This window comes from Gopherus evgoodei, chromosome 2 (genome assembly GCF_007399415.2).
Source record: "Gopherus evgoodei ecotype Sinaloan lineage chromosome 2, rGopEvg1_v1.p, whole genome shotgun sequence".
NCBI lineage: Eukaryota > Metazoa > Chordata > Testudines > Testudinidae > Gopherus > Gopherus evgoodei.
In genome coordinates this window covers 115965872-115989288 of record NC_044323.1, presented here as the reverse complement: position 1 = coordinate 115989288, position 23417 = coordinate 115965872, and the positions used below count along the sequence as shown (strand labels likewise).

At 43.6% G+C, this 23417-nt stretch overlaps 2 protein-coding genes across 7 annotated transcripts in view; one reads left to right on the top strand and one right to left on the bottom strand.

The window, feature by feature from the left end:
• Nucleotides 1-14700, bottom strand: part of TRIP13 (thyroid hormone receptor interactor 13) — a 37695-nt gene extending 22995 nt beyond the window's left edge. The window contains exons 1-4 of the mRNA XM_030551562.1: nt 14596-14700; nt 11174-11276; nt 5766-5931; nt 610-739 (exon numbers count right to left, since the gene is read on the bottom strand). Coding sequence (XP_030407422.1) covers nt 610-739; nt 5766-5931; nt 11174-11274 — 397 coding nt within the window. The 5' untranslated portion in view covers nt 11275-11276; nt 14596-14700. The remainder of the gene's footprint in view (nt 1-609; nt 740-5765; nt 5932-11173; nt 11277-14595) is intronic.
• Nucleotides 14701-14741: 41 nt separating this feature from the next.
• The window catches only part of BRD9 (bromodomain containing 9), a 60653-nt gene continuing 51977 nt past the window's right edge, over nt 14742-23417 (top strand). For all 6 annotated transcript variants that reach the window (XM_030551561.1, XM_030551559.1, XM_030551560.1 and 3 more), the window contains exon 1: nt 14742-14889. In XM_030551561.1, the coding sequence (XP_030407421.1) occupies nt 14814-14889 (76 nt within the window). In that variant the 5' untranslated portion in view covers nt 14742-14813. The remainder of the gene's footprint in view (nt 14890-23417) is intronic.

Sequence of the window (23417 nt, the reverse complement as noted above, 5' to 3'; positions counted from 1 at the left end):
TTAGAATTCAATGCATTACTCATTTTCAGTCATTTGGATGCCTGTCAGAATTCTCCAACAGATCTTAACATATGCTATATTTTCATTAAGCCTCCCATCCTGAGAGCCCTTAATTACACCGCCATTTAATATTGCCTATGTCCACTATATACAGTGAGAGAAGAATGCACACACACAGGATATTAAGTGTATGAGCAAGAATAGGTGCCCAAAAGTTCATTAGAATGTACTACAAATACCATAGAAGACTTTTAGTCTGTGAAATGTTCTTGTAAAAATAAACATTTAGACCATGCATTTTCATTTCCATTCATTTACACTATGACTGCAAAAACACTTACTTCCTCCACCTCCTAGTCCTTCAGAATTGTGTGTCATATCCCAGAATCTTTTGCATTGCTTCAGTCAAAACAGAGATGACTAACAAATTTTTTTTTATCAATTCATTGCTTCCTCACACCTGTTGGGAACTAAGCTTCATCCCATATAGAGATTACCTTTAAGAAGCAGCCTTATAGCTACAGTCAAACAACAATGTCCCCTCCCATTCACAGATTTTCCTCTGGACCTCCCACTAACCACCCCAGCTGGCTACCAAAAGAAGAGTACCTGTAGGCAGCACCCAGTGGTTGGCTGCAACAATATTCTCATTCTCTTCCTCTAGATTTTCAGTGCTTGGTCCTTCGTCATTCAGATGAAAAATATGAATCGAGAGATTGCATTTGCTCAAGTTAATGGGCTACAATGGATAGAAAAAAGCCAGCTTTAATAAGTAAGTTGATAAGTCAGTCAAATAACTCTTTTTTGGTAGCTTGTAATTAGCTCTCTTTTTAGAAAAGGAAAAGAATTGGGTTAAAAAACAGAAGCAATCTGAGGTTTTTGGGTAAAGATCTGCATATTTTTAGAACCAGTGATTGAATTTTAGTCTCATTATTTCTCCCCCCTGCTCATCCCCAATAAACCATACTAAGAATGAGATGGTATTTACGCACTTTCTGTGCATCTTACATTATTTCAATTCATTCAGTGGTTTTGATTGTGGTAGATGGGAGACTGAACATTCCACATTTCTACTATTTATCAGAGTAACTAGAAACTACAGAGCTCTATGGAACAAAGATCTTAGAATGTCTATTGCTCACGAAATTCTTCTAAATATTCATTCAGCTCTTCAATGAAATCATCAAGAAGTGGCCTATCTGAAGAAAACAATTACTTTCAACCTGAATTCTGAAGTTTACTTTTGGGGGATTTATGTGGTTGGGCATTTTACTGGTCTAAAAATCACTGGCCAATTGACCAATCAAATGTTGATGAAATATGGTCAAAGTCAAAAATAGTCAAATATTTATCAAAGCGCTAATTTATTAGAACAATAGTAACAAAAAAAAGACAGGCAACAATGGGCTTACCCTTAGATAGATACTTACGCCCAATTACAAAAAAATTACTTGATTCAGTTATTTTAACTAAGAAAAATGTGAAAATTAATGAAGTTTGATAATGAAAAAATAATTACCTTTTTTATAAACGTTAGGTTAGCATTTAAATGTGAACTTTATTCAAGACTTAACTGTTAAAAGCAAAAAATGAAATTCAAAAGAAAAACTCAAAAAAGTTATTCTTAAACTTACGTTAGGTAGGCAGCATCTCGCTTTACATTATCTTTTTCTTTATCAGCTTCCACTGCTTAATCTATATCTTTGTCATCATCAAATTTATCAGTATCTTCCTCTTCCTCTTAATCTGACGAATACTGACTGAATTTTTCACCTGTAATTTTCTTCTCTAATCTTAGTGACAATCACTAGCTTCCCAGCAGTGGACGTCTTCAGTCTATTCCTGATTTTTGAATGGACCATTCCCCAAGCTGACCAATTTTATTTAGTGCACAGAAGTGATGTAAATGTTGCCATTGTAACTACAGTGCAAGGACACAACTCTTTTCATCATGATAAAGCAAGCAGTTTTGATTCAACAGCTGGTATTGTACTCTACATTGTTTTATGACTGAACATGTTGCTTCATGCTTTATGATTTGCTGCCTCTGTCAGATTTGTTCATTTGTATATCCTTTAAAATTTGCAATAGCCACTATGAGGTCACAAGCCGAATCAAATTAGTTATCAGAAGGGTCCAGGCTCAAGCACGTAGGCAGCATTGATGTGTGCAAGTGATCACTTGATTTTTTCCATGGTATTATTTTGTCCATTATCTTTCACTTCGGCTTTTGCAAATGGACTGTGCTCAGCCTTTTCACAAATGTTTTAGTATTTAGGAACTCATTCTTGGCATCAGACAATGCAGAACTATCACTTTCCACATTCTGAAAGGACTGAACTACAGTTTCAAGTAGTGAAATGAATTCTGCACCCAAAGACAGCCATCAAGAATATCAGGGAAGATTACTCAAGGGCAACACCCAACCACCGCTTCTTCAACAGCATCTGCTTGACAAGCCTTGTTGCATATCTGAAGATATTTGCATATCTTTAAAGATCTCTGAAGATATTTAATAGAAGATGCCCATCAAGTACAATGAGGCTTTCTCAGTGTGGATGAAACCGAGTGCTGTACCAAATGATGGTGGAAAATTGTTGCTGGGACTTTTCTTTGTTTTTGAAAAACTTGAGAATGCTTTTCATTTTTCACATGATGAGAAAGTTGTCAGGTCTCTGCCATCACCAATAAAAAGCTGCATTGTATGGGCAGCATATCCATATACAGACGGGGTGCCTATTTGTTCATCTGCAAAGACCAAGCAGCTTTCATATTAGCTGCACTGTTAGTCAACCAAAATAATCCTCCCAGGACCCAATTCATTGATTACATTTTTAAGCAGGCCAGCAAAATATTGGGCTTTGTGGTGATGCTAAATTGTGCATTGGAATAAGTAAAACACTAGTTGTAGAGTTGTTCCCATGACATTGATAACACCCTCATTATGAGTATTGCTCCATCCATCAGACAGTAGAGACACATAAGGAGTTTACAGAATAAAAACACCAACACACCAACTCTCTTTCATGGAATCTGCTTCAGCATTCAAAAGACTTCCTGCGAGTGGTTTCCTATTTAGCCCTTTGTAAATTGGCCAAGATTTATGAAAAACTTCTAGTATATATGGATTTTTAATTATATGAAATAATGTACTGCTAGCATAAATATTGCTAGTAAATGTATGGTCAAGTTTGTTTTTCTGACCATGATATTCTATCCTCTTTCATCTATTGAATTTGATTAACATCTGAAGACTTTCAGGAAGTAGGAGTTTGCAATGCTGATGCAGATGGAGTACCAAAATTGTTATTAGAAGGTGAAGAAATGTAATTAGTGAGATGAATGGCAGCAAAAGTAAAACTATCTTCATCAAAAGATTCCATGCTTCTTGATGATGTTGCTAAAGAAAGTAGAATTCAGGGAAAAAAATTTTTTTGAAGCAGACCAGTTTTCCCTTTCCTGCTGTTTGACTGCAATAATCTATCTTTGCCAGTAGCTGGACATCACATGCATTTCTCCATTTTATCTACATGTCACATACTCAAAAGAAAAGAATTTGCACTTAGCTTCAACAGTTTTTCCACATTCGTATATAGTAAAAAATTTCCAAAAAAGTGATTTTAGCTTTCCCCAACTCTGTATAATTTATTATGGTCCCTTTTATTAATGGATTACTACTTATGAAATGCTCTGTAGGTTATGAAGTATCTCTTGTATTTCAATCAACCAGTGGTCATTCAGTTCTATTTTTAACTGCTGCCGTTCAAGAAGATTCCAGCCAATCAAAATATTTTTGGACAGGCTGCCTTCTTCCTCCCAGGACCCATACAGACTCCCAAGGCTCACAGATGGGGAAGGGCTTTGGCAGGTAAACAAAATGGCCCAGCCCAACCCAGCCGCACCCAACCTTGACACAGCACAAGGGGTGGGGATCTGGAGGAAGCAGGTCTGGGTGCTGGGGGCTCCAGATGCAGGGTGGATTCTCTGCAGCTTGAGGTCTTCAAACCACAATTTGAAGACTTCAATAACTCGGACATAGGTTAGGGGTTTGTTATAGAAGTGGATGGGTAGGGTTCTGTGGCCTGCTTTGTGCAGGAGGTCAGACTAGAAGATCACATTCGTCCCTTCTGACCCTAAAGTCTATGGGTTGAGGTTCAATGGGGTGGGGTTCAGGTATGGAGGACTAGGGAGATTCTGGGTGTACGGGGTGAGACTTGGCGGGATGTCTGGGTATGGGAGGTCTGGATGCACGGGGGCTGGGCAGATGGGGGAGCAGCTCCCTGTACAGTGACCCCTCCCCTCCGCAGCTGAGGAGCAATAGGGCAGGAAGCAGGGGAGGAGGCTGAGGCTCCTAGAAGCAGGCCCTTGGTGGAGGGGTCAGGGGGCTCTGTGCAGGTGCTTTCTGCCCACAGGTGCCACCCCCACAGCTCCAATTAGCCACGGTTCCCGGCCAATGGGAGCTGCGGGGCCAGCACTGGGGGTGGGGGTAGCGCATGGCGCTTCCCTGATCGCCCCTGCTCCTAGGGGCCACAAGGACAAGCTGGTCGCTTCCAGGAGCTGCGCAGAACCGATTGGACTTTTAATAGCTAGGCAACACCAGCTTCCCCCCACAGAGGGACGAGCCGCCAATCGTGGCTCCAGCACCACAGGGGGACAAGGCTTAGGGCTTCTGGCTCACAGCACAGAGATTTGCCGTGGGCCGGATTACATGAAGCAGCAGACCAGATCGGGCCCAAGGGCTGTAGGGTCCCCACTCCTGACTTAAATATTAACTTTACACAGATGACATTTTAAAATGACTAAAAAGTGTTAAATAGAGGAGACTCCTTAAGCAGAGTGGTTGTCTCATATGCTCCAGCAGGATGGGTTAGATTCCTCGAAACATTTACACTACCTATTGAAATCATGAATAGTCTTGTTCATATACAGGTCTACTCTTTTGAATCCTCATCATATTTTAGCCTCAACAACATCCTATGACAATAAGTTATACAGGTTAAATATCTATTGCATAAAAAGTATTTCCATTTATCAGTTTTAAATTTGGCAGCCTTTTAATTGTTAGTGTTCCATTGTTCTAACGTTATGTGACAGGGTAAATATAGTTTTGCCTATTGAAATCAGACACATTTTGTGTGTCACCTGAAGAATCATACTACTTTTCTGGTCAATTCATGAAAGAATCAGACACACAGAATTAAATTTGGAAAACAGGTTGTGAGTACTACATTTTTTACTACACCATTATTTTTACTACACCATATTTTCCTCATCTTTTTGCTCTAACAAAACAGTATTACATAGCAAAAGGGATAAATTTGTTTAACTGAAAATATGACAGCTTGATACTGCATCACCAGAAGACGAACTAAAATTTGTTGTTTTCTGCTAGTATATCCCAATGCCTGTTTTTTGCCTTTTGATACACACCTCCTTTGTAAAAACTGCATACACACTTGTTTGCCTCATGGGGGAGAAGAAAATAAATAATTCTGGGAAATTTGTATCCATCTTTTGCGGTGCAGTGATTGCTGCTGTACTTGTTCCTGACTGAGATTTTACACATGCAAAACTACGATCATTTTGAAAGAAATAAAAATTAAACATACAATATCAGAAATAATTGACTCTGAGAATACAGGAGACTAAAGCTAAGAGCAATCTTAATTAAACGGATTACTATAATTTAATCTGATTTAATAGCAAGTTGATAACATTTTTCTATAAAAAGCGTATCCTTTTTATATTTACAAAAATGTGATTACCTGTCTTTCTTTCAGTTTTAGTTCCGTGTCCACAACAGACACAGACTGCACATTGTTGTTCAGAAAACTGTCATCAAACTCAGTCCATGTGTAATCACCAAAAACGATGTTATGTCTGTTTAGCAGCTTTAAGACACTCAGCCTGATATCTTCTTTCTTTGAGGTGCTAATAAGAGAGAAACAACATTATTTGTTAAACACCAGTGATATGCCTGGCAGCATGCAAGATTAATATACCTACAAAGAGCTTTTTAAAAAAGGTCTTTCCTCCAAAGGGCTTAGAAACAGAACATGGAAAATACTGACTTTTTCTAGAAGAAAAAGTGTTCTAATTAGGGCTGTCAATTAATCTCAGTTAACTCACAAAATTAATCGTGATTAATTGTACTGTTAAACAATAGAATGTCAATCGAAATTTATTAAATATTTTCAGATGTTTTTCTACCTTTTCCAAATGTATTGATTTCTATTACAACAGAGAATACCAAGTGTACACTCCTCACTCTATATTATTATTTTTATTACAAATATTTGCACTGTAAAAATGATAAAAGTAGTATTTTTCAGTTCACCTCATACAAATACTGTAGTGCAATCTCTTCATCATGAAAGTGCAACTTACAACTGTAGCTTTTTTCTGTTACATGACTGCTCTCAAAAACAAAACAATGTAAAACTTTAGAGCCTATAAGTCCATTCAGTCCTACTTCTTGTTCAGCCAATCACTAAAAAAAACAAGTTTGTTTACATTTATAGGAGATAATGTTGCCGGCTTCTTATTTACTACGTCACCTGAAAGTGAGAACAGGCATTCACATGGCATTTTTGTAGCCGGCATTGCAAGGTATTTACGTGCCAGATTGCTGAACATTCGTATGCCCCTTCATGCTTCGGCCACCATTCCAGAGGATATGCTTCCATGCTGAGGGCACTCATTAAAAAAAAAATGAATTAATTAAATTTGTGACTGAACTCCTTTGGGCAGAGCTGTATATCTTTGACTCTGTTTTATCCACATTCTGCTATAAATTTCATGTTATAGCAGTCTTGGATGATGACTCAGCACATTTGTTTAAGAACGCTTTCACAGCAGATTTGACAAAACACAAAAGATACCAATGTGAGATTTCTAAAAATAGTTACAACATTCGATTCAAGGTTTAAAAATCAGAAGTGCCTTCCTTCCAAAATCTGAGAGGGATGAGGTGTGGAGCATGCTTTCAGATGTCTTAAAAGAGCAACACTCCAATGCAGAAACTACGGAATCCGAACCACTAAAAAAGAAAATCAACCTTCTGCTGGTGGCATCGGATTCAGACAATGAAAATGAACATGTGTTGATTCACTCCGCTTTGGATCGTTATCGAGCAGAACCCATCTTCAGCATGGATGCATGTCTTCTGGAATGGCCGTTGATGATGAAGGGACACATGAATTTTTAGCATCTCTGGCACATAAATATCTTTCAATGCTGGCTACAATGGTGCCATGCAAACGCCTGTTCTCACTTTCAGGAGACATCATAAACAAGAAGCAGGCAGCATTATCTCCTGCAAATTGTAACCAAGTTTGTTTGTCTGAGTGGACTTGTAGGCTCTAAAATTTTACATTGTTTTATTTTTTAATGTAGTTTTTTTTGTATATAATTCTACATTTGTAACTTCAATTTTCATGATAAAGAGATTGCACTACAGTACTTGTATTAGGTGAATCGAAAAATACTATTTCTTTTGTTTTTTACAGGGCAAATATTTGTAATCCAAAATAAATATAAAGAGAGCACTGTACACTTTGTATTCTGTGTTGTAATTGAAATCAATATATTTGAAAATGTAGAAAACAGCCAAAAATGTTTAATTGAGCAATTAATCACACAATTTTTTTGTATCAATCAATTAATTTTTGTAATTGCTTGACAGCGCTAGTTCTAATACTTGCCAAAAATTAAGTTGTCAAAAAGTACTAGCAGAAGCTGCACTGTAACAGCTCGACATAAGAGTTACTCTTGGGGGAATTCTGTGCCAAAAAATTAAAAATTCTGCATATTTTGTCAAAATAACACTATATAATCATGCCAGTTTACATTATTTTGGCAATTTATTTCAAAATACCTTTCAGCAACTATGTTTGTAACAGTACAGACATAAAAAAAATTCCTCCAGGAGTAGAGAGCTAAGTAAACCCTTATGACAACCCAGTTCCTGTTTCTCTGCCCCCACCTCCCAGAACCCCAGCAGGAGGCCAGGCCCACACTCCCTCTCCCCAAAACCCAGCTGCAGGGCATCCCCAGCCCAGACACTCACCATTCCCTCCCCCAGCTGTGCCTCCCCAGACCCCAGCTGTGCCCCCCTGCCCAGACACTTGCCCTCCCCCCCCAGACTCCAGCTGTGCCCACCAGCCCAGACACTTGCCCTCCTCCTTACACCCAAGCTGTGCCCCCTCCACCCCAACCCAGACACTTGATATCCTCGTCCCCCATCCAGCCCTGGAATCCACAGGGAGCAACAGCCTGAAGTTGGGTCCTGGGCTTGTATGGAGATTCCTGCATGCCACCTACTTCCTTCAAGGTGTACTAAAATACTGCAGCTGCCAAGGACCCTCTAGCTCCCCTCTCCCCCCGGTCAGTGTCTTCTCTTTGCAAGCTGTGCTCTGCCGGGTCCAGTGGTCCCTTATCAGTACCCAATGGGGAACCTCATGAGTTCTCTGCTGCCTCCTGCTGCTTCACAATGGTATAAAGGCCAGAGCACGTGCCCTCCTCCCCACAGTTCCTTCTTACTAGACAGACTCCAATATAGAGGGGAAGGAGGGTGGGTCATGGAATGGTCATACACAACACAACACATCTCAAAAAACATCAGCTACAGGTTAGTAACCATGTTTTCTTCTTCCAGTGAGTGCACACATCCATTTCACTTCAGGTGAGTCATATGCAGTTTAGTCCAAAAGGTGGGATCACAGTTTACCCAAATAATGATGGAAGGACTACACACACATCAAAAACTGGCACTTTCTCTAGACTGTTAAAAAAAATTGCACCATGACATTCAAAAATATGTACTGATGACCAAGTATAAGTTCTACAAATGTCCACTATAGGTACTTTAGCTAGAAAAGCAGCAGAGGCTGCATGCGATCTTGTTGAATATCCTAGCTCCCTGCTTGTCAGAATTACACAGCCTACTGTAGCAAAAACACATACAGGAGGAAGTGCACAACAAAGTTCTTTAGGATGAGACTGGAAGGCCCTACATCCTGTGCACAGTTGCTACGAACAGTTGTGAAGATGACCTAAATGGGTTTAGTCTTATGCAAGTAAAATACAAATACTCCCCTAACATCTGTGTGGCATCTCTCTTCATCATTATAAGTAAGAGGGATAGGAAAGAAGTTGATAAATACATTGCCTGATTGATGTGGAAATGAGAAGCCACTTTGGATGAAGGTGTAAGTGTACCCTGTGCTTGTAAGAGGCTGTATATGATGGATCAGACACCAGGGGTCTCAATTCTCCTACTCTCCTTGCTAAGGTAATTGCCACCAAAAAGGTTACCCTTCCTGAAAGATGCAGCAAAAAAACAGATAGCCAGAGGTTCAAAGGATGGATCCATTAGCTTTGTTAATACCATATTTAAGTTTCTCTACTTGGGAATATAAACTTGGCCCAGACCTTTCAAAAACCTGAGTGAGGTAGGATTGGAGAAAAATGGACAAGTATCAAATGGAAGGTGGAAAGCAGAGTGAGTGGCCAGGTACACCCTGATAGACCAACTGGAACACTTTGTTGTTTCAGATATAACAAATAGCCCAGCACATGTTATACTGGAGCCTGGACCAGACAAATACTTTTTTGTTGAGACCACAAAGAAAATAAATTTCCACTTCACAGGTAAGTATATCTAGAAGAATGTTTTCTGCTATTCAAGAAAATATCCCTTGAACAGACCTCCTCCAAAAGTATTAATGATGGAGGATCTTCACTGTATGGCTAAAAGCACACTGGTTGTGATGAACGAGGGGCCCATTGTCTCATGAGATCAAGTCTGGTTCTGGAGCCCTGCCTGAGAGAATCAGCAGAGTGGAAAATCAATGGTGGTGAGGCCATGCCAGTGCTATGAGGATCATGCAAGCATGACCCTGTTTGCTTTTTAACAACACTCTGGGTAGGAGCAGAACCAGAGAGGATGCATACATGAGATTATCTTCCCAGGACAAAAGGAAAGCATCTGCCAGAGACCCTGACTATGACCTGCACACGAAAAATTGAGGACAATTCCTGTTGTGTCGAGTTGCAAACAGGTTTAGGTGGTGAACCCCACAGGCTTGAAAAATAAGTCATACATTAATTCTTCAACATTGAATAGAAAAATTCTTCAAAAACCAGTGCAAAGAGACTAAGATAATGTATTGCTTGTACATACAAACGACTGATTTCATGTCCTTTATAAACATACTAAGGTGATGTCTCCCTTGTAGACAGTACATTTTCACTGATTTAAAAAAAAAATTACAAAAATTCAGAACTATTACGGGAATACGGATGTCTGTTTCCAGAAATTATCTTGCCCAACACTTCTTACTCCTTTAACTTAATAATCTAATGACTCATTCAACCCATTTTATTTAAAATGAAAATAACCTTAATTTGCCTATTTAAGAAAAAATGAAAGTTGTAAAAATTGGAATACCAAAGCCCAAACACTTGGTTTCAAAAAACATTCAAAGTTATTAAGCAACAATGTTCTGTCACATAACTTTTAAGTCCAAAGAACTTAAAAGCTAGGAAACTAATAGTTATACACTGCATAAATCTTGTATGAACCATACATATTATTTGGCAACATAGTTCTATTTCAACATAATAAAACTAACTCTGACCCAAAATAAATAGACAATCATATCTAATCTAAAAAAATAAACAACCTTCTTCCAGAAAAAAGCCATCAAATTATATATGAACACTTTAAGACATTGAGCCTCATATGTAAGTTTACATATATGCAATTTTACCAATCTGACATCATGATTTTTGTTATTAGATATGTATATTATTCTGAAGAAAAAAGTTACATCCTTAATAGTTGATATTTAGCAGTTGATCGCAATAATGTCAATATTCAAATAGTAATATTAAGATAAAAATATATTAAAAAAATCCAAGGTCAAAGTTAAGTTTGTGGAATGCACATTTCTTGAAAAGAATAAGAAGTTTAGTATATGGGTAGTGCAAGTTCTTTTTTTTCTCTGTAGTGAATTAGTTTCCTTGGTGGTGGGATAGGTAAGCACATTTATTTAACCACCTTTACTAGTTTTTGAAATGAAGCTTGTGTTTTGGAAAACCTACTAAGTTCTTGTGACGTATGTTAGGCTTCATTCATATACCTCTGAAATGGTCACAATATAAAACAAACCTGTTTGATTTCTGATGAACTTCTACATGTATCTGCACAGAATCACAGACATTTGGAAGTGCCTGTTTTAAATCACCAGCTGCCTCATCCATTTTATTCATTCCTAAAAAGAAAATATACAATAGTGTTTACTAAAAAAGTGCCTCTAATGGCCTTGACTTTGAAGAGTTGTTAAAATATCAGAATGATAAAGCATTTGTCCCATTCTAATAATAATTAGGCCAAGTTAATATTTATAGAATGTTCGTGGGAATGTGGATCTGTGGCTATTATACTTTCTAGAGGAAAGGGCTGTTTATCATAAATTGAAAAAAAGTGATGGAAAGATTAAAATAACACAGAGGTTTGGTAACATAACAGTTCAAGCAGTTTTCAGAGGGGTAACAGTTCAAGCAGCAATACTCAAATACAAGCAAACATCTACAAACTTCTATACCACAGTCCACAACTCTACATGATTTACATTAGCTTTCAGCAATTTACATCTACAAACTGCTCTATAAACTCATTCTGCTGCATTAATTTAGATGAAATATATGGGTTAAAGATATTAGCACAACCCAGTCACTGTCCAACATTAAACAGTGTTAAACAGGGTTCAGGAAACAGACACCTCAGCCTGCTCAGTACCATGGCAAACACACCGTTAACATTCTTTTAACCTTTTATTAAAGAAAGAAAAAAACAGTTAAAGCATTTGAAATGTAAAATATTAAGTGAGGGTTTCATATTTAACAATATTTTTTTTCTCTTTCCCTTTATTTGGAGGGGAATTTTAGAAGGAAAACTACCATTGTTCGAGAGTCTTGTATGCTGGTATTAAAAAAAATGGTAACAACTGTCCTATTAGGGAAGAGAAAAGAAGTCAATTGAGATGGGCTGGAGCTTTTGTTAAAGTCTGATTGTGTTTCATCTCTGGTGGTGTTTGGGATTCAGTTGGAATCAGCACAGATTGACGTCATCTGGTTTCTCTCTTTGGCCCAGTCTAGCCAGGACATTTCTCAGGATTAGAATGAAGGTCTGGGGTCCCAGGAGATGGTGGGTATGCAGCCATAGACGCCAACTTCCCCTCTTTGCTGCCGCCCCATTCCCCCAGCTCTGGCTCTTCCCTGCCCCCATTCCAATCCCTTCCCCAAATCCCTGACCCAGCCCCACCTTCTCCCCTGAGCGTGCCACATTCCCACTCCTCTTCCTCCCTCCCATTGCATGCTAACACCGCCAAACAGCTGTTTGCCAGCTGCCGGGCAGGAAAGGCTGGGAGGTAGGTGGAGGAGCGGGGGTGCGGTGCACTCAGGGAAGGGGAAGGAGGTGGGAAAGGGGGGTGAGGGGAGCTTGGCTGCCGGTGGGTGCAGAGCACTCACTAATTTTTCCCCATGGGTGCTCCAGCCCTGGAGCACCCACGGAGTCGGCGCCTATGGATGCAGCCAAGATGGTGAAGCTTGCTAACGTAGCCTGTCTCTCCTCCCCCCGAAGTCTCTTTCTTTAAGGACCCAAAAAGAGAGTGGTGGGTGAAACAGTCCATCCTCTCATTATTTTGTCCACCAATTAGACCTAGTTCACCCAGCAGTTGTGGCTGAAGCATACAATGACTGTGCTTCTACTGAGAGAATCACAACATGTCCCTGCCTAGTCCAGCTATGGCATCTGGCAAGAGGACACCTGAGAACAGTACTGAGAATACATCTACACTGCTGTTTAAAACTCGCAGCAGTGAACGTCAGAGCCCAAGTCTACAGCCTGTAGACTTGTGCTCAGGCTAAAAACAGCAGTGTAGATATTCAGGCTCTGACCGGAGTTTGGCTTCCTTGGTCTATACCTGTAGATGTGCTGCGGAAGGTTTTAAAATGCAGTATAGACTCACCCAGTGAGACTGAATCAATGCAGGGGTCGACTCTTCTGTGCTTCACAAATGAGACACTAGGTCAGGGGTGGGCAAACTTTTTGGGCCAAGGGCCACATCTGGGTGCAGAAATTGTATGCAGGGCCGGGGCAGAGGGTTTGGGTGCAGGAGGGAGTGCGGGGTGTGGGAGGGGGTGCGGTGTGCAGGAAGGGGCGCAGGGCAAGGTATTGGGGCAGAGGAGGGATGCAGGGTGTATAAGGGGGCTTGGAAGGGGGTTGGGGTGCAGGAGGGGTGCAGAGTGCAGGAGGGAGCTTAGGGCAGGGGGTTGGGGTGCAGAAGGAGCGTGGGGTGTGGTAGGGGGCTGGTGTATACAGGGGTGTAGGGTGCAGCAGGGGGCTCAAAGCAGGGGGTTGGGGTTTACAAGGGGGCTCAAGGAAGGGATTCGGGGTGCAGGAGGGGTGCAAGGTGTAGGGAGGGGGCTCAGGACAGGGAGTTAAGGGGCAGAAGGGGTTTAGGCTCCAGCCCAGCACTGCTTACCTAAAGCGGCTCTGGAGTGGCAGTGGCACCTGCATGCTGGCCCTGTCCCCAGCCCTGCTCCAGGAAGCACTGTGGCCCCTGGGACCGGAGGGGGGGAAGGGAGCACTCCACATGTGCTGTCCTTGCCACACCTCCAGGTACCTCCCCTGAAGCTCCCATTGGCCTTGGGGCAGCATGGATGTGGTGCCAGCTGCTCCTGAGAGTGGCACGGGGGCCATGGTGCCACTGGGCCAGGGCCAGCATAACCACTAGGCGAACTAGGCAGCCATCTACAGCACTCTGAACCCCAGACTGGCAGAAGCCTCAGCGGCAGCCGGGACCCACAGCCTGCCATTAAAAAAAAAATCAGCACGCGTGCTGTAGGTTGAGGACCCCTGTTCTAGTGTATACTGTATGTTCTGTAGTTTATGGTCATTTTCACTATGTGATTTTCCTCTTACACACTGATCTTAGAACCTAACCCCAAGATGTAACTCCACTGTATTCATTTATGAAAGTTTATAATAAGCGATGCTCTGTGCCAGAGGATGGGGGAAAGGTGGAAGTTTCGTCTAGGGCACAAAATATCCTTGCACTGGCCCTGCACAGGGGGCAAGCCCGTGGGCTGGATCCAAATCCCTGAGGGGCTGGATCTGGCTCATGGGCCATAGTTTGCCCATCCCCTACTTTATAGCCCTAGACACAGTCATCTATTATTTAATCGCGTTAGCTTCTCTGTCGGACCTTCAGGCCAAGGCGGTTAGGCCCCTACCCGGCAGGGAACCTCGGGCTGACCCGACCGCGGGCACCACCGCGTGCGAACACGATGTTCTGTCTACACCCGGCCGCCCCAGGGCCTGCGCGGATGCGGCTCGGGTGCAGAGGGCACGGGCGGACCCCGGAGACACCGCACGGGCCGCTGCAGGGACGGGCCGGGCTGCGCTGCGCTGCCAGGGGGGCTCCGGGCCGCTCGGCTCCAGGGAGCCCGTCTGAGCCCCAGCGCGGATCGTGCCCCTCAGCCCATCCCGCGCCGCACGCTCCCCCAGTGTAGCGTGACGTAACGTACCGCTCCGCGCGCCGCGGGAAGGAGAGGGGGCTGGGCTGGGCTCGCGCACGGAAAGTAGCTCCCGTCGCTACTTTGGAAAAACGCGGGGAAAGGAACCCCGCCTCCTGCCCCGGAAGTTCATGCTCCAGGTCGACCCCTTACCCGGAAGTGCATCTCCCGACTCGCTCCCGGTGGGGCTCGAGGTGACGGCGGCTGTTTCCGGCCGCGGCGGGGCCGCCATGGGCAAGAAGCACAAGAAGCACAAGACGGAGAAGGCGGAATGGCGCTCGGCCGCCGCGCCCCCCACCTACAGCGGTGAGTGCCGGCGGTAGGGAGCGCGGGGCCCTTCGCTGCCTGCTCAGCCCACGGGCGGCGCCGCTCGCTCGGCGCATTCGGCCCCGGTTGTAGCTGCCAGCGGGGGACTCGCGGCGCCTGTTTTATAGCGGGGGGCGCTGAGACCCGGGGGGGCGCCCCCGCCTTGCTGCCCTCCCGGGAGCGCTGGTGTCGCTGCCGCGGGCTGAGCGGAGTGTGTTGCTGTCGCGCTCCCCGCGCTGCGCGGAGGCTGGGCCTGCTCGCCGGGCCGGTTCCCATCTGAAAATAGATGGGCAGGAATCGGCCAAATGAAGAGCAGCAACTAACGTGCGGGGCTGGAGACCCCAGTGCTAGTACCGAGCCCAGCTCACGCGTCAGGCTGCGGAGTGTCGCCTTGACCCCTAATACTGTATCTTCCCAGTGCGCTAGGGAGAGCCCCGCAAGGCCCTGTGGAGTCAGCGGGGCTCTGCTAGGGACCCTGGCAGAGCCTAGCACCACATTCACGCACTCCTTGGAGACGGGTTTCGGAGCGGGAGCCCTGTTAGTCTGTATGAGCAAGTGTCCCTGCCATCTCTCCTCACCTGCCATCTCTCCTCACCTGCCTTCTCTTTCTAACATCCTGGGTTCAGCACAAACGCTGCTAAGTGTCAAAGTTAGACTCAGGACTCAGTTTGTCAGACCACTCTGTTTTATTAACACAGCGCTCTGCTAATGACACCCGGATAATGTGAGCACCATGCAAGAGACAAACTATCTTATTTATACAGCTAAAAGGGCGAGCACGTAACAAGATAACAAAGGAAGCAGAATCTGAAAAGTTTACCTGGGCTAGGCATGCATATCTTATTTCCTTACTAACTATTACTGATCTTCTGTTAATGTTTCGCCATTAGCACCTTTGTTTATGCCTAATGTTTCTTTTCCTGGCACCTGTATTTCAACATTTCTTATTTCTGCTTAAAGGTACGTACAACATTTCTTTAATCCATTCTTATTTTTACAATATAATTCATTCTACTTTCACAGAAGTAAAGTCTTCGGGTATGGCTACATTTGGAATTTGGGCAGCGCTTTGAAGTGTGAGTGTAGTCAGAGCGGCAGCGCTGGGAGAGAGCTCTCCCAGCGCTGCATGTAAACCACATCCCTTACGGGTGTAGGGTGTAGCGTGCAGCGCTGGGAGCCGCGCTCCCAGCGCTGCTGCCCTGATTACACTGACGCTTTACAGTGCTGTATCTTGCAGCGCTCAGGGGGGTGTTTTTTCACACCCCAGTTGCAGCGCTGTAAAGTGTGAGTGTAGCCAAGGCCTGAGTGTATTCAGGTGCTATCACAGTTTCCTTCTATGTTCACTGCACATACGTAACTGTTCAGGGAGCTGATGAGTTAGGTGCATCTGTCAAAGAAAGTTTCCCATACAATATTTGAACCGTTGTATTTAAAAAAACAGATGCACTAATTGCTGATAGAGCCTGAAGAAAAAAAAAGAGAGCTTGATTTAAATCAGAGCAGTTTAAATCACCGATTTTGATCATAGTTTAAATCAGCAAGCAGGAAACCTTGGTTTACATCATCTGTCTTAACTGTGTTATTGCATTTTAACTTTAGTTGTTTTTCTGAAGAAATGTTGATTCTCATGGGTTGGTAATAATTAAAACGTTGATTTACAGCTAAAGATAGCTCTGTGCTAAAATTGGTACTTCATTTTGCTAGCCCAGACAGCATGCTACATCTGTACATATTTAAGCAATTATATAGGTTAACATACATTTAATCTGATTCTTATTTTTTTTCATTTTTTCAATTAAAAAATGATGAATTGCATTTATTTACTAAATTAATTTTGTACTTGTGATTTGTGATGAGCTGTACTGGGATGTATATTGGAATTAATTTTAAAATGCGCAAAAAAGCAGCATCTTATTTTTTTAATTTAAAAATTGTCTTCAGTGTGCTGATTGTTTCAGACTTTTTTTATTAAAGCATGTTTTGCATTTAAGACTGATTTATTAAACAAAGGAAGTAATTAGTAAATTGAGCTGATTGTGTCTGGTCACTGTGTTCTTCAAGATTTTAGAAGTAAGACCTGGTCTACAGTAAAAAATTAGGTCGGTTTGACTACATCAGTCCAAGGGTGTGAAAAATCTACATGTAGACAGAAAGTCTCCATGTAGACTGTGCTAGGGAATGCAATAATTCTTCTTTCAGAGTAGCAGCCATGTTAGTCTGTATCTGCAAAAAGAACAAGAGTACTTGTGGCACCTTAGAGACTAACAAATATTTCATGCTGAAATAAATTTGTTAGTCTCTAAGGTGCCACAAGTACTCCTCCTGTTCTTTTTGCGAATAATTCTTCTGTCAACCTAGCTACCTCCTCTTGGGGAGGTGGATTACCTACATTGATAGTAGAACCCTCCCATCTGCGTAGGTAGTGTCTATTTAAATGCTACAGTGGCACAGCAGCATTTTAAGTGTAGACCAGCCCTAGTAGTTCTTATCACACTGAGGACTTGTCTACGCTACCGCATTTTGTTGACAAAACTTACGTGGACACCTAAAAGTCAACAAAACAAAAATTTCCAAAGGGTGTTCACACTTGTTCCCTCTGTCGACAGATCATGTCCACATCGAGGACACCATCATCAACAGGGTGAGCAATGCACTGTGGGTATGTATCCCACAGTGCAGCGTTGTGGGAAGGAAGAGCTGATCACTGCGCATCTTGGGATTCTCTCCAAGTTCTCCCACAGCCCCCTCAGCTGCCAAGAGCAGTAGCATGAGTAGCTCTGTGAGCTCTCCATGTTAAGGAATGGCAAAGCAGCACAGCAGTCTGTCCCCCTCCTGCTGCAGCAGCATCTGCCTGCTGCTGTGTTCCTAGTGCAGGGCAGAACAGGATAATTCCCCAAGGGTTGAAAGGGAGGTGGGGAGGGAGATGCCTGCAGGGCAGCAGAGATCAAAACACTGAGCAGAGCAATCAGGGCGGGCATTGTGGGATACTGGCGGAAGCCAGTTCTGTTGACAAACAATCAGCAATATCTACACTGCCTCTTAGTCCACAATAAAAGGAAGGGAAAAGACAAAAGTCTCTCCTGGGGTGGTAGTTTTTTGTTGCCAAAACTGGGTGTTTTTCGTGACAGAATTCCCATTGTTGTGTGTACGCTCTTGCTGTTTTGTCACCAAAAGGCAATTTTTGGTGACAAAACTTGGTAGCTAGACAAGACCTTAGCTTTTTTTCATAGATTGGAGGAAGAAAACAAGCTTTCCTCCTTTTTCAGTTCCCAACTAGTTTCTCAAGTTTGAGTGAACTAGTCATTTAACTGAACTAGTTGAATAAACTGAAAGAAAAATATTCTCTTGGCACCTGCAAAAAAAGATATTTGCTGTCAAAAGCTGGTTTAGCACCTCAGCAAACTCTGGTTCTAGGTACTTAGCTAATCACTTTCAGCAGTTCAGGGTACGTCTACACTATAGTATAATTTCGAATTAACTTAAACCGGTTTTATAAAACAGATATTATAAGGTCAATTTTATGCGTCCACACTAGGCACATTAATTCGGCGGTGTGCGTCCATGGTCTAGGCTACCATCGATTTCCGGAACGTTGCACTGTGGGTAGCTATCCTGTAGCTATCCCATAGTTCCCGCAGTCTTCCGTGACCCTTGGAATTCTGGGTTACTACTCCAGTGCCTGATGGGGCAAAAATCATTGTCGCGGGTGGTTCCGGGTACAGCCTCACCCCTCCCTTCCTGAAAGCAGCAGACAGCCATTTTGCGCCTTTTTTACTGGGTGAACTGAGCAAACACCATAGCACAGCAAGCATGGACCCTGCTCAGCTCAGTAGCGCGATCGTGGACATTGTAAACACCTCACGCATTCTCGTGCTGTCTATGGTGAACCATGAACTGCAAACGCAGGAGAGGAGGAGGCAGCTATGGCAGCGCGGCAACGAGAGTGATGAGGACATGGACACTGATTTCTCCCTAACCGCTGGCCCCCGCGCTTTGGAGCTCCTGATGGTAATGGGGGAGGTTCTACCCATTGAACGCTGATTTTGGGCCCGGGAAACAAGCACAGACTGGTGGGACCGCATAGTTTTGCAGGTGTGGGATGATTTGCAGTGGCTGCGGAACTTTCGCATGTGTAAGAGCACTTTATTTGAACTTTGTGACTTGCTTCCCCCTGCCCTGAAACGCCATAATACCAGGATGAGAGCAGCCCTCACAGTGGAGAAGCGAGTGGCAATAGCCCTCTGGAAACTTGCAACGCCAGACAGCTACCAGTCAGTCGAGAATCAGTTTGGAGTGGGAAAATCTGCTGTAGGGACTGCTGTGTTGCAAGTAGCCAAAGCAATCATTAAGCTGCTGCTACGAAGGTTGTGACTCTGGGAAACGTGCAGGTCATAGTGGATGGCTTTGCTGCAATAGGATTCCCTAACTGGGGGGGGGCGATAGATGGAACCCATATCCCTATCTTGGCACCGGAGCACCAGGGCACCCAATACATAAACCGCAAGGGTTACTTTTCAATGGTGCTGCAAGCACTGGTGGATCACAAGGGACGTTTCACTCAACATCCACGTGGGATGGCCAGGAAGGGTTCATGACGCTCGCGTCTTCAGAAGCACTGCTCTGTTTAAACAGCTGCAGCAAGGTACTTACTTCCCAGACCAGAAAATAACAGTTGGGGATGTTGAAATGCCTGTAGTTATCCTGGGGGACCCAGCCTACCCCTTGATGCCATGGCTCATGAAGCCATACACAGGCAGCCTGGACAGTGGTCAGGAGCTGTTCAACTACAGGCTGAGCAAGTGCAGAATGGTGGTAGAATGTGCATTTGGCTGTTTAAAAGCCCGCTGGAGAACGTTACTCACTCGCTTAGACCTCAGCCAAACCAATGTCCCCTTTGTTATCGCTGCTTGCTGTGTGCTCCACAATCTCTGTGAAAGTAAGGGGGAGACCTTTATGGCGGGGTGGGAGGCTGAGGCAAATCACCTGGACGCTGATTACGCGCAGCCAGACACCAGGGCAATTAGAAGAGCTCAGCAGGAAGCGGTGCACATCAAAGAAGCCTTGAAAACGAGTTTCATCACGGGTCAGGGTACGGTGTGACTGTTGTGTTTGTTTCCCCTTCATGAACCTCCCCCCCTTTATTGACTCCTCCTGTGAGCAACCCACCCTCCCCCTTTGATTACAGCTTGCTTATGGAAATAAAGTTACTATCGTTTAAGAAGCATGTAATTATAAAAAGAGGCAGAGAATTAACAGGGTATCCCGGGTGTGGTTTGGGAGGAGGATAGGAGGGAAGAGGCCATTAAGGACATTTCAATGTAATGACAGCCCTTTGGTTGGACTGTCCACGGTGGTGGAGTGGGCAGGTGCAGAAAGCCTTCCCCCACACGTTCTTAAACGTCTGGGTGTGGAAGATATGGAACATGGTGAGTACTGAGGGTGGTTAAACATGGGCTGGAGCGGCACTCTGTGACCCCGCTGCTCTTCCTGAAGATCCACCAGACGTCGGAGGACGTCAGTTTGATCACGCAGCAGCTCCAGCGTTGCATCCCGTCACCGCTGATCTTCCTGCCGCCACCTCTCATCTCGAGCGTCTCTCCTATCCTCACGTTCGTCCCTCCTATCCTCACGTTGGTCCCTCCTGTCCTCACGTTCACTGGCATCTTTCCTGTACTTTGCTACCACGTCCTTCCACTCCCCCAGATGAGCTCTTTCGTTGCGGGTTACTGCCATGATTTCTGTGAACATTTCATCTCGTGTCCTCTTCTTCCTCTGCCTTATCTGAGCTAGCCTTCGGGATGGAGTAGAGAGGCTTGAAAAATTTGCAGCTGCATGAGTGGGGGAAAGTAGTGATAGAAGGATTATAAAAGATACATTTCACAGAACAATGGTTATACTCTTTCACAGTGAACAACACTATTCACTTTACATAGCACATGTGATTTCACTACAAGGTCGCATTTGGATTCTTTTAGTATTGAGTGCCTGCGGCTGTGGTGTAACAGATCAACACAGACGCAGGTCCGGGCATCACAATTCAGCTTGCATGCGGTCATGGTAAGGCATACAGCTTCTCCCTGTTCTGCTGCTTTTGCAGGAGCAGCAGACGCCAAACCCTAACCCTAACACTGGAATTGCTTTACCCCTCCCCCCACCGCATGGCTGGTATAATGGCAGATCACTGCTAATCACCTCCCCTTTCTCCTCCCTCCCTTCCCCCCACCACGTGGCTGGTAGCTGGGAAGATTCCTGCTGGCCAAACGCTAAAAAGCTCAGCGCCATTAACCCCCTTCCCCTCCCCCCGCTTGGCTACCTGCAAGGAAGGATTTCTTTTAAGCAACAGGCAAGCAGCCCAGTAGGAATGGCCAGCTCTGTCCCCTTAATAAAATTCCTTAATTTCAACCAGGTTACCATGAACGATACCACTCTGCTGAGGATAACAGAGCGAGATAAAGAACGGATGTTTCTTGAATGCCAGCAATCACCGGGACCATACGCAGCTAGGCTTTGTCATGCAGTGATACCAGATTACTTGCTACATGCATGGCGTGGTAAAGTGTCCTACCATGGTGGACGGAACAAGGCTGCCTTGCCCAGTAACCTTCTGCAAAGGCTTTTGGAGTACCTCCAGGAGCGCTTCATGGAGATGTCCCTGGAGGATTTCCGTTCCATCCCCAGACATGTTAACAAACTGTTCCAGTAACTTTAATGCCTGCTAATGCATGCCAAACACTAATGGCAAATCAATCATTAAAAAACGCTTGCTTTTAAACTATGTTTTATATTTACAAAGGTACACTCACCAGAGGTCGCTTCCATGGCTTCACTGTCTGGGCTAGTGGCTTGGGAGGGCAGGGACGGTAATTCCATCTGGGTCACAAAAAGCTCCTGGCTGTTGGGGAGAATGGAGTGCTGTGTGCTCTCTGCAAGTTCTTCCTCCTCGTCATCTTCCCCCTCCGCTGAATTCTCATCCATGGTTGAGATTATAACCCCCACCTCGGAATCCACGGACCGGGGGGGGTAGTGGAGGCGCAGCCCCCTAAAATTGTGTGCAGCTCAGCGTAGAAGCGGCATGTTTTTGGCCCTGATCCGGATCTGCCGTTTGCTGCTTTGGTTTTCTGGTAGGCTTGTCTGAGCTACTTCACTTTCACTCTGCACTGCACTGAGTCCCTGGTGTGGCCTCTCTCCCTCATGGTATTGGAAATTTTTTCAAAAGTTTTTTCATTTCATCTTTTGGACCGCAGTTCAGATAGCACTGAATGCTCTCCCCATATAGCAATAAGATCCAGTACCTCTCATGCGGTCCATGCGGGTGCTCTTTTTCTATTCTCAGGAGACTGCATTGTTACCTGTGCTGATGAGCTCTGCATGGTCACCTGTGCTGATGATAGCTCCACGCTGGCCAAACAGGAAATGCAATTCAAAAGTTCGCGGGGCTTTTCCTGTATACCTGGCCAGTGCATTAGAGTTCAGTTACCTGTCCAGAGCGGCCACTGGTGCACTGTGGGATACCCCCTGGAGGCCAATAACTTCGATTTGCAGCCATACTAACCCTTAATCGATATGCTAATATCGATTTTAGCGTTACTCTCGTTGGGGAGGAGTACAGAAATCGATTTTAAGAGCCCTTTAAATCGATTTAAAGTGCATTGTAGTGTGGACGGGTACAGCGTTAAATCGATTTAACGCTGTTAAAATCGATTTAACTGCGTAGTGTGGACCAGGCCTCAGTAGTTTGACTTTCTTTAAAACTTTGACAGCAAACATGTACTGCCTAATATTGTATTTAATTGTAAATTAATACAAGATAGTAAGTTTAGGCCCTAATATACATAATCATAGTTTCAAATTTAATTTTAAATAAGTTTATTTTAAAAACAAAAAAAGTTTTTTTATTTTTAAATCATTGATTTCAAGTAATTCAAAACAAAAAACTTCATAAATGTTAAAGTTATGATTATGTGCGATTCAAGAGAAGATGTACCATTGAACGCAGCCATAAAAACACTGCAGTGCACAAGCTAAGGATATATAAACTATTCTGATGCCAGTCTTCTTTATCCCGTTCTCTCTCGTGTTATTAACGGAATCATTTTCATTTCTGCTGTCCTGAGTCACTTTAAATAAGATGGCGAATTGAATTAATCTGACAAAGAATCAAATAACTTCAGTTTACAGTCTTGGTTCTTTAAAAATGTTTTCAATTCTTTTGGCCTGACCTGAACATAGTTTATTTGTTAGAAAGTTATAATCTATGGGACAGGCGTCACTAGCAGAAAAAGGAATAATGAAATGTTGGCTCCTTAATGGTTCAAGAGGAAATTACTTAAGCAAATAGTTGAAATGCTGATTTAAAAAAAAGTCTGTAAATAGTTGACACAATATTTGTTTTTAATATAAAGATTGATTTAATTTCTTGTCAGACAATCAATTGTTAAGATTCTTTCTTTAGAAACTTAAATTCCTGGATGCTGCAAACATTTATAACTATACTTTACCTTACTCGAGTGAGTAAAGCTAAGCATGTG